Below are 16081 nucleotides of genomic sequence, written 5' to 3'. Positions count from 1 at the left end.
AAATTATATAACGTGATTATTAGCATTATTCTAAAGAAAATGTTACTCGGAAGTTTCAAGGTCAAAATGGGCAAAGTCGAGAATAAGAGCGAGAATCAATCGGAAGAGGATGAACTACTCCCATAATCAAATCGAATTCTTGTTTTTAAGGTATTGGAACATGATCCTGATGCTGCTAGGTTGCACCATAAAAGTAAGGTTTGATTATTGCCATATTGGGAAACTAATTATGTTTTCAACTAGCTAAATATTAGGAAAACTAATGATAAGTAGGGCTGGGTTCGGTTAGAAACAGTTCGGTTTTAATTTTTTTCGGTTCGTTTTTTTTCGGTTTCGGTTTGGTTTTGGTCCGGTTCGGTTTTATTATTATTATTATTTTTTTTTTTTAGATTTGGATATTAGTAAACTAGCCCAAAAGAGGACCTGCCAAACTAGCCCAATAGATCCAACAAACAGTAAAGGCCCAAGCCATAAAATACAACAAAAGAAATCTAGGCTTCTACTGCGGCACTTGCCGCCGAGCATCCCTTCTAGGACAAACCCTCGCCACCAACCAACCGACGCCTCGCCGATTGTAACATTTGGCCACGAGCGCCTGTCCGAACACAGCCAAATAGACGAGATCCAAGGGTTTAATAAAAATAAAGATCCAAAAACCAAAGATCTTTACCACATAGGGCTCCACAAAGACAAATCCAAGAACAACATCAACCATTTTTTCTTCAAAAATTCACAAAGCATAGTTAACAAATAAATTCACATAGCATAGTCAACAAACCAAAGAAATAAAAACTATTAATCAATACATAAAAAAAACTACATTTTCAGCACTCAAAGAATTAAACAAGAAAAATAAAAAAGAAGAAGAAGAATTTGAATACTTACTGTTAAAGAAATCCGGAGGAACAAAGATGGATGTCTGGTGCGACCTCCATATGAATCCCAGAGTAAAAAACTATTTGGCTTGAATTTGAAAAGCAGAGATTGAAAGTTTATGGAGAAAGAAAGGAATATTAGAAAGGAGTGAAGAAGTTGTTGTTATTGTTGGTGAGAGTCCACAGAGAGTCTATCAGATGAGGAGCAGAGAGACAAGAGGCGTAAGATTTGGAGAGGGAAAAAATGGGGATTGTCAAATAAATTCATCACAAACCCTACGCCTCTTGTGGTAATCCTTTAAAAAAGTAAGATCCATGTTACAACCATGGACTTGGCAGGTTGGAGAGAGGAAGAGAGCAAGGAGAGTTGAAGGGAGGAAGAGAAGAAGGAGGGAAAGAGAGACTGAGGGAGCAGAGAGGAAGAGCAGCGGATGAGAGAGAGAGTGTATGTTTAAGAATGAAAAGGAGTGATGGCTAGGGTTTGTAAACTTTATAAATTTTATAAACCATTAAGATAAGAATACCTATAAATAATATACTGGTACAGTTATAGCAATACAAAGCCTACAGTAAAGTTGGTTCGAAGGAGTTATCCCCAACCTGGACGAAAAGGGTTTGAATCTTCACTCCAGCAGGTTTTGAGTATTTATATTTTATTTTCATATTTCGGTTCGGTTCGGTCCGGTCCGGTTTTCATACCTCAAAAATCGAAACTGAACCAACCAAATTCGGTTCGGTTGTCGGTTTTTTTCGGTTTTCGGTTTTTCTAACCCACCCCTAATGATAAGGGCTTGAAAACTTTGAATGTTAATAAAAAAACCATATACTAACTTTATTTAATGGTTAGAACAAAACCCAATATTAAATCAATCCAATTAAAATGGCCCAAACAATCAGTTTCCATTTTTTTTTACAGCAACTCACACACACACACGAATAGTTAGAGAGAGCAAAGAGCCGTCAAACCCTAAGGTCGCAGCCATGTCTCTTATTAGAATTTGCAGATGAGGAGTTGCAGCGTATTATGCATGTGTTGAATACCAACGTTGACAGAAAGCATAAGATCATGATTCGCGATTACCTCCATCAAGGGTATCTGTAGACATTTCGCCGACATCGTCTACAAGAAGGGCGATGTCGACATGAACAAAAGGGTTGGTGAGCTATCTACTACCGAGCTCGACAATCTGATGACTATTATGGCAAACCCCCCCTCCTCCCCCAGTTGAATATCCCTGACTAGTTCTTTAACAGAAAGGACTACAAGGATGGTAAATATTCCAGGTGGTCTACAAGGATGGATATTGTGGTGTTTCGATGTTCATCATTTCCAACTTACTCTCTTCATTCCCATTCTTGGTTGCACTTACTCTTATTATCTGGGGAAATTTGGACCGGATGATAGAGAGCCTTATGATAGTTGTGGCTTCTCTAGTTCCCAATTTTCTAATGGGTATTATAACATTTGAGTGTCCTGATGATGACCTCGGGTTTCTTCCGCTTACTACCAGATCTTCCCAAGCCGTTTGGGATACCAATAAACCACTCCAAGTGGTGGGACTTGGCTACTATTCCCATGTGATCTTCGACACTATTGGGGTCTTTGTGTGCGTGGACAAGGATTTGTGGCTTTTGAAGAAGCGACATTCCGGAGAGGAGAAAGAAGGAAATGACACACATTAAGTTTTATAAACAGTGTAGTAAGTTTAATAAACAATGTCGTATTTTTCATAAATAGTGTAGTAAGTTTCATAAACAGTGTTGTAATTTTCATAAACAGTATAATAAGTTTCATAAACAGTGTAATATCGTTAACTTTCATAAACAAGGGAAATTTGGAAAACTAACCAAAATTTGGAACACATGTAGAATTATAGACACTGTTTTAAATTTATTATAATTATAACGAAATATTAACATAAAAGTACTAATATACCCTTAATGACTAAAGTCCTTCACAATCATGCCATGCCCTCGTCCTCCTCTTCCTCTCCTCGTCATCCTGCTCCATAGCTGTCACAAACTTACTCCCACCACCTAGCCTCGCTGCAGTGCTTCAATTGGCTCTTCAAATCCGCCACCACCGAGAAGCTCCTTTTGTTGTCCCGGCTGCACTAGTACATTTTTGGGCAGTGGCTCTTCTTGAACTGATTCTTCACGCAAATCACCGATTTCAACGGCCGGAACTTCTTGTGTGCCTTGTTCCGGTTTCACTGACATTCTGAAGAGAAAGTCATTTCTTCACCCGGCGTAGTCAGGAGAGCTTTTCTTCTTCCTCAGAATTTTCTATTTTGCTAACACTTCACTTGCGGTCAGATTTGATAATTTAGTAAATATAAAAATCAAATTGCTAGTGATAAACCCATGTTTGTTTCACTGAGAATTTGAGTTCTACACTATTGGATTTCAAATGAGTTGCTAGTGATTTGATTTCGATATCGAAAGGGCCCCCAGATGGGTAATCTGTTGTAATATTCAATACCCACAGCTTATTTTTCTTTGAAAGTTTGATATTTGTGCTTAATTTTGTATAAGTAATGTATTGAGTTTCTTGTTTGCTTTCTTTGTTTTCTTATAGGTTTGGATTGTGCGTATTGGCGTGCCGGGTTGGTTAGTTTTAAGTAAATTTCTAGTCTCTGACCTTGCAAAGTTAGGCTCTTTATTTGATATTTGCAACTATTTCGACCTAGTACCATTACCATGTCCATCTGGTCCTTGTTGATTAGAGCGTTGAGTGGATTAATTCTGTGAGAAAACATTGCAGCGCAACCATTAGTCGGACCATCAAGAGATTCCAGAGTGGGACTGTCGGGTCCGAGTCCTCATTCAGAGACTTGAGGAAGCTGTCTGACGGCGTAGGAAAAGGCAACCGAATCGGAGGAGACAAATGCCAAAACCTATTTGTAAAAGATTTATGTATGCAAGGGTATTTTAGAACTTTCACATGGATTTTTGGTTAAATTTATAAGAATTGCAGTAGGCAGGCTAAATTCCATTTCGTGGTACAAAATATGGCTAGTTTACCAAATTTCCTCATAAACAATGTAGAAAGTTTTATAAACAGTTTATGTGATGACCCGTGGATTTGCGAGTCAGATTTTATTTTATTTTAAATTTTTTAATATTAAAATTATGTATTTTTTATTAAAATTTAGGGAGTTTTAACGAAAAGGGCTTGACACCTTTGCTTAAGATTCCTTAAATCTGTTGTCCCGAAAGTGATGTCTCCTTCATGTCTCATTCTTTATTTGTTTGACACGTGTACTACCACTAACTCTAATTTAACTCTGTTAACTTTTACTGAATTAAAAAAAAAATGAAGTAAAAAAAGAAAAATATTAGCAGAAGCAGCTCCCCAGTTTCCAATCCCTGCCCACCACACCCACACCCACCCCTCCCCCTCCCTTACACCAACCCACAACCAAAACCCCTATCTCACTTGGCTTAAGATTCACTTAGCTTTTTTAATCATATTGGTCGAAGAGTCGAGAGGTTTGTGACAAATCTCTCTAGAATTTTCAAACACCAATCTCACTGAAATCTTCTAGATCTGTCGTGAAATACAAATTTCGTCGGCATCGTAGTGGCAGTACGAAACCGCCGTCGCCGGTGCCATCGCTGGACTCACCTCCATCGCCGCGATGCGCCGCCTTGACGTCGTCCGTACCAGGTTTCAAAGTCCACGACGGTCACGCTACGACGATTAAGGGAAAGGGAGGGGAAGGGGTTTTGGCTGTGGGCTGGCGTAAGGGAGCGGGAGGGGTGGGCGTGGGTGTGGGCAGAGGGACTGTAAACCGGGAGTTGCTTCTGCTAATTATTATTATTTTTTTTAATTTAGTAAAAGTTAACAGAGTTAAATTAGAGATAGTGGTAGTACACGTATCAAACAAATAAAGAAGGAAACATGAAGGAGACATCATCTTCGGGACAACAAATCCGGAGGCCCCTTTATTGCCTCACTTATTTTTTAATTTCCAAGACTATCCTTTATATTAACCCATTTAACCCTAGATTGTCTCATTTCTCTTTCACCACAGCTTCCTTTCTCTCAACCACAACTCTCATCAAAATTACAGACATGTAAATCCCTTCGTCTTCTGCTTTTTTATCTCTGTGTAGGATTTTTAGTTTTGAATTCATCGTGGAAAGGGGTTCATGATGGAGTAACTGGTTTCATTGTCGAAAAAGATTTTTTGCTTTCGGTAAAACCCAGCCGACAGCTCCATCCTCCGTCATCCCTCATAAGATCCCAACTTTCACGATGTATACTTTCACTGATAAGCTCCAACCTCGGTCCAATTTTCCCGCATCCCTGATAAGCTCCAACCCTAACCCCTTTGCATTGCCTTTCACGATGTCGGATTTGAGTATAAAGAACCAATTACCTCAGCCCCTTTTAGATTATAAGCTCCAACCTCATCCCTTTTGCCCACATCCCTAATAATGTCTAGTGGGTTGAGCTTTTATTTTTTATATATTTATTTTTCATTTTAATGTTGTATTGTTTAGGAAGAGTGATACTTTATCCCCAATTCTTTATGCTCACAAATGTTTCTTAATCAAATATTCGTAAATCAATTGTTTATGCTCACAAATGTGAATGCCAATTTTTTGCTATGACCTATTTGCTACCATGATGACATATTTAAGAAGATTGTGAATGTTTCGTTAATCTAATGACTGATGACACCATGATAGTCAAGAACTACGTTTTAATATTATGATGTTTAGGTAGGTTATGAATATTTTGTTGATAGTATGATGCTTAGGTAGCTTATGACTATTTTGTTTAGGTTGGTTATGATGGTTAGGCAGAAGTACTTTGATGTAAAATATTGACTTTAATGAAGTTATTTGTAGTTTTCTACTTTTTTCTTGTTCTTAATATTTTTTTTCTTTATTTATTTACTTTTATACAAAATCCACTTTGTGAAGATCTCTTTTAGTTCAAGGGGAATTAGTTTTTCGGATTTGAAATGGTAAAAATCATTCCTTCTACCTCATTCACATTATGTAACTAAATATATCCTTGAAGAGTTAAAATTGAAAATGCTCAAAACAATTTCTTTCCACGTCCTTCTAGCTCATTCACTTATGCACAACTCCATGCTCATTCACATTATGCACAACTTGATGCATATGCCGAAGAGAAGAAACTATAACTTGAGCAACAAAGTTTAAATATTAACGTAAATTTATAAAAAATAAACAAAAACATTTCAGAGTGTCTATGAATTTTTTTTTTTTGGTCAGAGTAGTGTGTCTATTGTAGTGACCCAAAATTTAATTCGGAAGCTAACCACAGTGGTAGGCCAAAAATAAGTCATGGTTAATCTTTACGCTATTAACAAAAATAAATTTCTTTTCTTAACAATCATTCACTAAAATTTAATTTTGGTTATTTTATGGTTTCATCTAACCTCCTTGTTAGACTGCCTACGTACCAAACGGGATCAAGACATTTGTAATTCGCTGTCACATTTAATTTGTTTACTAATAATATTCAAGTGGCGGATACATTCAATACTAGATTCAAATGATTGAATCACATCAAACGAATATCAAATATAACATCAAAATATCGAAATTAACTTAAAAGGGCAAAATTGGCCCACTGGCCATGCACGTATAACAGCGGTTTTCGGCGAACAAAAACCTAATTTTCTGACTACATCTAAAAACTACCAAATTTACAAACATGTATATCTCAATGAGAGAAGCATTTTTTTTATACCTGGACCGAAGTCCAATTTAGCCGGGAAACACCTAAAATTGCCCTGGATTCATCAGAAACCCTAGAAATGGGTGTTCTTGATTCAACGCCAAAACAAACTCCAATGCCTCAACCAATTCATGGGCATTATTCTTGAGGTTGAGAGGAGTCTATTGGTGGTGGTGATCAATGAGTTTGGCTTCAGGAATGGCGGATTGCCGTCAGGGAACCTTTGGCGTCTTCGATGCCATTCTTTGCAAAACGGGAGCCAAAACTCGTCGGGTTTGAGTGGAAATGAGGGAGGGAGGGTCGTGGAGTTGGTTCTAGGTGGTGGTTTGACAAATTTTACCAGAAAAATGCCGGAAGGTGTGTGCAAATTTTACAAATACTAGCGCCTCTTATCACAACCTATTTTTTGGATATTTTAATTTGATTTGAAAAAGAATACTTAATGTACAGTTTATGATTTTAAATTCAAAACAAAAAAAGGTTGTAAGAGGTGAGGAGTATTTTTGGTATTATGAACGTTTCACCAAATTTGCCTTCTCCCATTTATATAATAGATAATGTCGAAATTTAGTTTTTTCATCAACTTTGGCTGTTCTTGCTCCACAGGGTGTGGTGTCCAAAGTCTACCCTGCTCCACTGTCACTAACCACCATAATGTGCTTTTTCGCATCGCTGCAATCTTCTTTCCTTGCCCTGTTTTTGGCTAGAAACCCCAGTTCATGGAGACTGCAGTGGAACGTGCAGCTTTTGACCATCGTCTACTTCGTAAGCGTTTTCTTATATATATCTTAATTCTTCTATAAGATATGTTCAACAACATAAAATGCGAAAATAACAGAATGCTGTATTGCTGTTGTGAGAATAATTTTCTGTGTCTTAAAATATAACTCATTAATTTAATTTTGTTCTTCCATGTTGTTGGGATAAGATATATTTGAATCTGTAAAAATTTTGAGTCTTCATCTGATCCTTTTGCAATAGGGAGTTCTGAACACAGCATTAGTCTATTACCTGCAAGCATGGTGCATCAGTCACAAGGGACCAGTTTTTGCAGCTATGTTCACTCCACTTCCAGTCGTCCTAGTGGCAGTGTTTTCGGCAATTGCTTTTGCAGAGCGGCTTCACTTTGGCAGGTAAACCGATGACCACAAACACTTTCTCCCCCTTCCATCTTGCTGCTTTCACATATGGGAATTCCGTAGTCGGTGCTAGCAGATTAGTTCATCCTAAAATATCCAAACTTTTTTGTGTACAGCTTGATTGGAGCACTTCTCATTATTGTGGGACTTTACTGTGTGCTGTGGGGAAAGAGGAAAGACGGTCTTGTTGGCGAACATACAGAGATTGAAAAGGTGACGGTCGACGATAATAAGGTGGTTGAGATTTACATGAGTGAAATTTCAGTAGTCAATCCTGTTACTAAAGGAGAAACATGATCATGGAGACATGCTAGTTTTTTTTTTTTCGCGGTCAGATCTTAAAGAACCGTTGACGTAAGAAAAGTTGTGTTATATCATTATGTAGAAGTTCAGAGAAAACTAATCTAAATTGCAAGGACTCAGAATACTCAAATGAACACATCCTCTTGGATACTCATTGGAGTACATCCTCTCTAACTAATGTAGTTAAGTCCACTTAATAAAAAGAAAAGTTATATTTAACTAAATAAACCATTTTTTTTGTTTCAGTTCCTTGTTTAAAGTGTTAATTGTGATGACTATTATTCATTTCATTGGTACAAAAAAATGTTTCTTATCACTTGGACGCTTAATGAGAGAGATACTAACAACGGTATATCTTTAATCTGTCAGTGTATCTTGCAATTACATGTTAGCTAGAATCTCCTCAAATAGAGGAGACCACTAAAATTATTTTCCACTAATGAATTTAAAATTCCCCAAATAGGAAGATGTCATGGTTCTTTAGTATATTGGTAAACTGATTGTGAATTCCACTAGCTAAACTATAAGATGTGTTGTCATGCGTGAACTCAGAAGAAGTGGCTGGGATTGACACTTCACAGTTAAAAAAACCCCATTAAAACTTGAAGCACAAGAAAGTTTGATATCCATGGACGGAGGCACTGGTATTAGTTAGCAATGGTACTCGTTCTGCTGGTATACGACGGATCAAAATGTCCTCATAGAGTTGTCCTTCATGAAAGACTAAGGCTCCGTTTGGGATTTGCTTTGTTTTTTTTTTTTCTCAAAAAACAGCTTCGCTTTAAAATGAAGTAGCTAAAATTTGTTTGGTAAATATTTATAGACCTCCTTAATTTTAAAGTTTGGGCCTTCACACGGCTGCTTTTAGAAGCTACCATTAGGTTGCTTTTCAAGGCGACTTAAAAGAAAACCAAAATAATAAAACACAGAAGGATTGATGAAAATTTCTCTATACCTACAATGCCCCTTTTATGTTTCCAAATGACTTCATCTACCCCTTATTTTTACACGCTATTATATGTACAAAAAAACCCTAGTCTAATCCGTGAACTTTTACACAGGACTCACATTCATTTCTCTTACTAAAGAGTTCATTTTTCTTGTTGGTATCCTACAAGCGATCACGCTTGGGGAGAAGGATTCTCTACCCTCCTATTCTCATCCTCTTCCATCCCCTCCTCTTACACATTACTTTTTGTTTTATTATCTTTATAAAAAAATCAATATAAGATGTTGACGTGACTTAATCTTGACCGTTCAAATAGGAAGGGATGTAAGGATAGAGAGATTAGGAGAGTAGAGAATCCTCATTCCATGCTTGGGCACCCTTTTGTTTGGTGTACTTCTATCTGAAAATAATGATGAATCTGAAGAGAGTGACAACATTCAAATCGAAAGCAATGATTCTGATGTGTTGTCCCACTCAAAAACACTCAAGTTAATGAAATAATTTGGGGAAGAAGAAAAAAAGAATTCAACAATTCGATACACAAATTAAGAAAGAAGATCAGGAAAAAGGAGCTGTTACAAAGAAGGGAAAAGTGGGAGGTGCTGTTAAGTTGTCACAACAAATTGACCGAATGATTGATGTAGTGGACACTAAATAAGTTAAGAATACATTTTACCATTATAGTTGTTTATAGTTGTTTTTATTTAATATAAAAAATGACAATGCAAACTACATATGTTAAGATAATCTGAAGGAAAAAGATTAGGTACTTTTGACGTCATGTCTATTTTTGTCATTATACAAAGAGTTTTTTTAGCTAAAATGGTCCCTGAGATTTGTATAACATATCACTTTGGTCACTGAGATAGAAAATCAATAGAAATAGTATATGAGATTGTCCACCATTCTTTATTTTGGTCATTCCGTTAAAATCTCTGTTAAGTGTCCTAGATCACTTGGCCGAAAGTTTGGGCAATTTTTAAAGTTTCGTAACTCAATCGTTTCTTAACCAAATTCGACCCATAATATATCAAAATAAAGATAGGAAAGTATAGAATAAGATTATACATATTTGCCCAATGGTTTCTGGAGATAGTCGGAAAATAGATTGAAAGGTGACTGGTCCGTAGGAAAATTGGAAAACTCATCGGAAACTGGGTAAATTTTAAACGTTCATAACTTCTTCAATACTCAATGAAATCAAGTGATTCAAAATCAAAAATCATACTTCTCGATGAAACAAAGAGAATGGTACCTTTCTTGATGGCTAAAGCTCTGTGGTTTGGTCGAAAACGGCTTAGAAGTGACTGTCTTAGTCTCAAGTTAGCCACTTTCGAGCTGTTTTCCGTCTAGACCACGGTGAATTAGCCATAAAAAAAAAAGGGTACCATTCTGTTCGCCTCGTTGGGAAGTATGATTTTTGTTTTTAAATCACTCAATTTCGTTGAGTATTGAAGAAGTTATGAACGTTTAAAGTTTACTCAGTTTCCGACAGGGTACCATTCTGTTTGCCTCATTGGGAAGTATGATTTTTTTTTAAATCACTCAATTTTGTTGAGTATTGAAGAAGTTATGAACGTTTACTTAGTTTCAGGCGAGTTTTCCAGTTTTCCCTCGGATCATTCACCTTTTAGGTTATTTTTCAGCCATATTCGGCAACCATTGTGCTTCCAAATAGGTATAATCTTGTTCTACACTTTCTTATCTTCATTTTAATATATTATGAGTCGAATTTGGTTAAGAAACAATTGAGTTATGAAGCTTTGAAAATTACCCAAACTTCCGGCCAAGAACTCTAGGACAATTCACAGATTTTTTAACGGAACGACCACAATAATAGATGGTGGACAATCTTAAAGACCATTTCTATTGATTTTCAATCTCAGGGATCAGTGATATGTTATGCAAATCTCAATAACCATTTTGGCTAAAAAGCCTTATGCAAAGATACAACACTTTTATATTAATATTCACTAAAGGATTTTATATTGCTTTTTATGCTCGCAACAGTTTTAAAAGTACAGTTTACCAAATGCTTAGCCACTTTACTTTACAATTGATTATTCTTAAAGTATAACAATTTTTTTTTGGATAAATGACACTTTCATACCTTAGGTTTGAGCTCTATTTCAATTCTTTACAACATCTTCAAAACATTTCACTTTCATACCTTAAGTACTATTTTATTTCAAAATAATAATTTTGTTACATTTTCTATCAATTGATTCTTTAAATGCTGACGTGACTGCCACATATATGCCACATGGCTGCAAAATGTCTGCCACGTGGCAAAAAATTAATTGTTTAATGGATAAATTACATTTTCATACCTCAGGTTTGGGGCTTATTTCAATTCCTTACAACATCTTCAAAACATTTCACTTTCATACCTTAAGTACTATTTTATTTCAAAATAATACCTCCGTTACATTTTCTATCCATGGATCTGTTAAATGCTGACGTGGTTGCCACATATATGTCACGTGGCTGTCAAATGTTTGCCACGTGGCAAATAAATTTTTTTTTTTTTAAAAACTTGAATTTTTTTTTTCTTCTTCTTCTTTCTTCTTCCTTCTTCTTCTTCCTTCTTCTTCTTCCTTCTTCTGGGTTGCAAGGAGTTCCTTTTTTTTTTCTTCTTTTTCTTCTCATCCTCCTCCTTCTTTTTCTTCTTCTTCTTCTTCTTCTGGGTTGCAGGGGGTTCGGGTTCCCTTTTTTTTTTTTTTTTTTCTTCTTCTTCTTCCTCCTTCTCCTCCTCCTTCTTCTCTTCTTCTTCTTCCTCCTTCTTCTGGGTTGCAGGGGGTTCGGTCCCTTTTTTTTTTTCCTTCTTCTTCTTCTTCTTATTCTTCTTCTTCTGGGTTGCAGGGCGTTCCTTTTTTCTTTTCTTCTTCTTCTTCTTCTTTCTTCTTTTTCCTCATTCTTCTCCTTATTCTTCTTCTCTTATTCTTCTTCTGGGTTGCAGGGGGTTCAAGTTCCCCTTTTTTTTTTTTTTTTTTAATTTCTTCTTCTTCCTCCTTCTCCTCCTCCTTCTTCTTCTCTTCTTCTTCTTCCTCCTTCTTCTTCTGGGTTGCAGGGGGTTCGGTCCCTTTTTTTTTTTTTTTTTTTTCTTCTTCTTCTTCCTCCTTCTCCTCCTCCTTCTTCTTCCCCCCAGCGACCCACATCCCTGAAGAACCCAAAAACCTGCAAGAAGAAGAAGAAGAAGAAAAAAAAAAAAAGGGACTCGAACCCCCTGCAACCCAGAAGAAGAAGAAGAAGAAGAAGAAGGAAGGAGGAGGAAGAAGAAGAAAAAAAAGTTCAGGTTTTAAAAAAAAAATTATTTTATTTTCGACGTGGTAGACATTTGGCAACCACATGACATATATGTGGTAGCCATGTCAGCATTTAATAGATCCATGGATGGAAAATGTAACGGATGTATTATTTTGAAATAAAATAGTACTTAAGGTATGAAAGTGAAATATTTTGAAGATGTTATAAAGAATTGAAATAGGCCCCAAACCTGAGGTATGAAAATGTAATTTACCATTTTTTAATTTTTTTCAAAAAAAACCTAAATCTTCTAAATATAAATAATAATTAAAAAAACAAAAAAACAAAAACCTTATCCCCCTCATCCTCCCCTCATCTCCCCGCAACCCCCAAATCCATCTCCCCCATCTTCATCTTCTTCCCTGCAACCCACAAAAAAAAAAAAAAAAAAAAACCACTAAAACCTTATCCCCCTCATCCTCCTCTCTTCTCCCCACAACCCCCAAACCCATCTCCCCCATCTTCATCTTCTTCCGTGCAACCCAGAAAAAAAACAAAAATCAAAATAAAAATAAACCCTAAAACCTTACCCCCCCTCATCCTCCTCTCTTCTCCCCGCAACCCCCAAACCCATCTCCCCCCATCTTCATCTTCTTCCCTGTAACGCAGAAAAAAAAAAAAAAACCCAAGATCCCATCTTGCCATCGCCCGGTTCGTGGAATGGGTGTGGATTTAAGGAGTGCGGGGTGTGTAGAGAAGGGAAGATGGTGGGTGCGAAGGTGGGTACAGAGGGAGAGAGGGTCACGGGTTGGGGAGGTGCGCAAGGAGGGTTGCGGGCAGGTGGGGGTTGTTTCTGGGTTTCTGGTTTTGGGGGGGGGGGGGGGCGAGGGGTTGGGGTTATTAGGTTTTGGTTTGGGGGGTTGGGGTTATTAGGTTTTGGTTTGGGGGGTTGGCGGGGGTGGTTTATTTCAGTTTTTTTTTTAATTTTTTTATAATTATTATTTATATTTAGATTTAGGTTTTAAAAAAAATTAAATTTTGTTTTTGCCACATGGCAGACATTTGGCAGCTACGTGACATATATGTGGCAGCCACGTCAGCATTTAACGGATCAATGGATGGAAAATGTACCGGAGGTATTATTTTGAAATAAAATAGTACTTAAGGTATGAAAGTGAAATGCTTTGAAAATGTTGTAAGGAATTGAAATAGACCTCAAACCTAAGGTATGAAAGTGTAATTTATCTTTTTTTTTTTTAAAGTGTAGCAATCCCAAACTGGCAATCTGATTGTCTTCGTGGTTTATAGGCATGTTCTTGCCATGGTTTTGGTTGGACCATTTGCTTATGTGCTTGAAAGGTAAGCATTCTTGCCGTTTTCAGACTTTCTTCTTGTACAAGAAACAACGAAAACTAATTTGGTAGTGGATGTGCTGAGTGTGAGAATGTGGGACTCTTGAGAATGAATTCCACATTAATGAGATGAGGGATTTTGCATGGGCTTATAAGAGGTTGGGCTATTCTCCATATCGTCAATTGGTTTTATAGTGGAATCTCAATTTTTTTCATAGTATCAAAGCAGGTTGACCCAGTTTTTTCATAGTATCAGAGTAGGGACCTTACAGGGTGTTGTGATCTCGGCATTAGCCTACTACCTGCAAGCATGGTGCATCAGTCACAAGGGACCAGTTTTTGCAGCTATGTTTAGTCCACTTCAAGTCATCACAGTGGCGATGTTTTCGGCAATTGCTGTTGCAGAGCGACTTCACTTTGGCAGGTAAACAGAAGAGCACAAACACTCTTTTTCCCTTTCCATCTTACAGTTTTCACATTTTCCTTCGTCGGTGCTACCAAAATAGTTCATCCTCAAAAATCTAAAGTAGATTATGTGTGCAGCTTGATTGGAGCACTTCTTATTATTGTGGGACTTTACTGTGTGCTGTGGGGAAAGAGGAAAAACGGTCTTGTTGCTGAAGACGCAGAGATTGAAAAGTGACGCTCGACGATAATAAAGTGCTGGAGATTTCCATGACTGATATTTCAATAGTCAATCCTGTCACTAGAGAAAGGACATGATCTTGGAGAAGAGTTTTTTTCTTCCGGTCGGATCAGAAAGAACAGCTGGTGTAAGAAAAACTGAAAATATGACTTTAGCCCTTCAAACTCAATTTTCTTCATATAAAACCCTACATAATTTTTTTACTCAAAGAAAACCCAATGACTAGGATCCACATAAGCAAATTCATTAATTTCATATTACTTCACACATTTTACATTTTCACATGCCTAAAATACCCCTATTACATATTTGATGTAGACAATTAATTGTAAGGAGAGAGGAAATGATTTTGCAACAAGCAAAAAAAAAGACATTAATGTTAAAAATTTATTGCATATTAATTTTTTAGAAAGGCTTTGAATTTTCATAAAACTATTCGATTCAGTTTTTTTTCACCCTACTCTTGAATACTTTTGAATTTGTCCTTCTTTTTATTAATATATTAGAACATTGTATTTCATTATCTACATGCACATTAATTTACCTACAACAATTATACCATGGGTGTAATATAATATCTATTTTTTACAAGGATACAAAATAATGTTTATACCAACAACAAAACGTGCCTAACATATGTACTAATACATGGAAAATAATTTACCTATATTAAGAAGAAATGTAGTTTGATGCATAGTATTAAAAATACTATGTTACACCCATGTTTATACAACTATAAAACGTGTCTAACATATCTAACAATACATGGAAAATAATTTACCTACAAGTTAGAGAAATGTTATTTGGTTGGGTGTAGTATAAATTTTTTTAATAATTAGAAAAATTAAATATAACTAGGTGTAGTGTAATTTTTTTATATATAATTAGAACAAATTAATTTACCTACCTACTATTTGAAATGTTCATTTCCAATGATGCAAAATGTTCATTACCTAACTACAAATTAATTTCCAATAATTTACCTACAACAATTGTACCATGGGTGTAATGTAATATCTTTCTTTACAATGATACAAAATATTGTATGTACCAACAACAAAACATGCCTAAAATAAGTACTTGTACATGGAAAATAATTTACCTATAACAAAAGAAATGCAGTTTGATGTATAAAATCAACAATATTATGTTCCACTCATGCTTATACAACAACAAAATGTGTCTAACACATATAACAATACATAGAAAATAATTTACCTACAAGTTAGAGGAATGTTATTTGATTCAAAATATATAATATGATAGGAGTACTAAGATTCTATAGCTGTGATATAAGAGTTAGTTAAGGTGGTTATTGTGTGGCTTAGAGAGTAAGCTACCAATACAAATAAATACATGTTGTAATAGTCATTTGTAACTAACTAGAAAGAAAATACATTTCTTGATTCTCTCTCTACTCTCTTACTCTCTTACTCTTCTACATTTCTCTCTGTCTTTCTTCCTGCATAACCTTTCTTCATCAACATACATAATGGTTTACATGGTATCATCGCCGGAACAAGCGTGAAAGCTTGACGGATTTCGATCTTGGTTATGGTTGCTTCCGCTTCTACCCTATTACTTATTCTTGCTGTGATTTCTTGTGTTAAAATTTGGGCTGGTTTAGTCTTATTCTTCCTCTGATTCGTTCTCGATAAAAGTACACCCACCAAGTGTTTGTGGTTATTCCTCTGTCAAGATTCCTTGGGTTTTTTCTCCTAATTGGTAACAATGGTGACTGCTACTCAGTTACAGATTCTTCAGTCTCCAATTGCTTCTTTGATCTCGTCGGTTTCAAGTTCAGTTAATGTGAAGTTGGATGAAACAAATTATTTGGCTTGGCATTTTC

The 16081-nt window shown here is 36.1% G+C and overlaps 2 protein-coding genes and 1 pseudogene across 2 annotated transcripts; all 3 read left to right on the top strand.

Moving 5' to 3' along the window:
* The first annotated feature begins 1201 nt into the window (after nt 1-1201).
* On the top strand, nt 1202-2658 carry LOC126625561 (uncharacterized; annotated as a pseudogene).
* Nucleotides 2659-6728: 4070 nt separating this feature from the next.
* On the top strand, nt 6729-8284 carry LOC126625560 (WAT1-related protein At5g64700-like). Its single transcript, XM_050294622.1, has 4 exons — nt 6729-6954; nt 7169-7362; nt 7579-7730; nt 7853-8284. Exons 1-4 carry the CDS (start codon nt 6729-6731, stop codon nt 8031-8033), a joined length of 753 nt encoding a protein of 250 aa, XP_050150579.1. The 3' UTR covers nt 8034-8284.
* A 4670-nt stretch (nt 8285-12954) lies between these two features.
* On the top strand, nt 12955-14229 carry LOC126625559 (WAT1-related protein At1g21890-like). Its single transcript, XM_050294621.1, has 4 exons — nt 12955-13098; nt 13502-13593; nt 13816-14010; nt 14130-14229. The coding sequence occupies exons 1-4, from the start codon at nt 12955-12957 to the stop codon at nt 14227-14229; spliced, it is 531 nt and encodes a 176-aa protein (XP_050150578.1).
* Nucleotides 14230-16081: the final 1852 nt, after the last annotated feature.

Source organism: Malus sylvestris, chromosome 6 (assembly GCF_916048215.2).
Source record: "Malus sylvestris chromosome 6, drMalSylv7.2, whole genome shotgun sequence".
In the NCBI taxonomy this organism is placed as follows: Eukaryota; Viridiplantae; Streptophyta; class Magnoliopsida; order Rosales; family Rosaceae; genus Malus; species Malus sylvestris.
The sequence above is the reverse complement of the archived record's forward strand: the minus strand, read 5'-3'. Positions and strand labels throughout refer to the sequence as shown.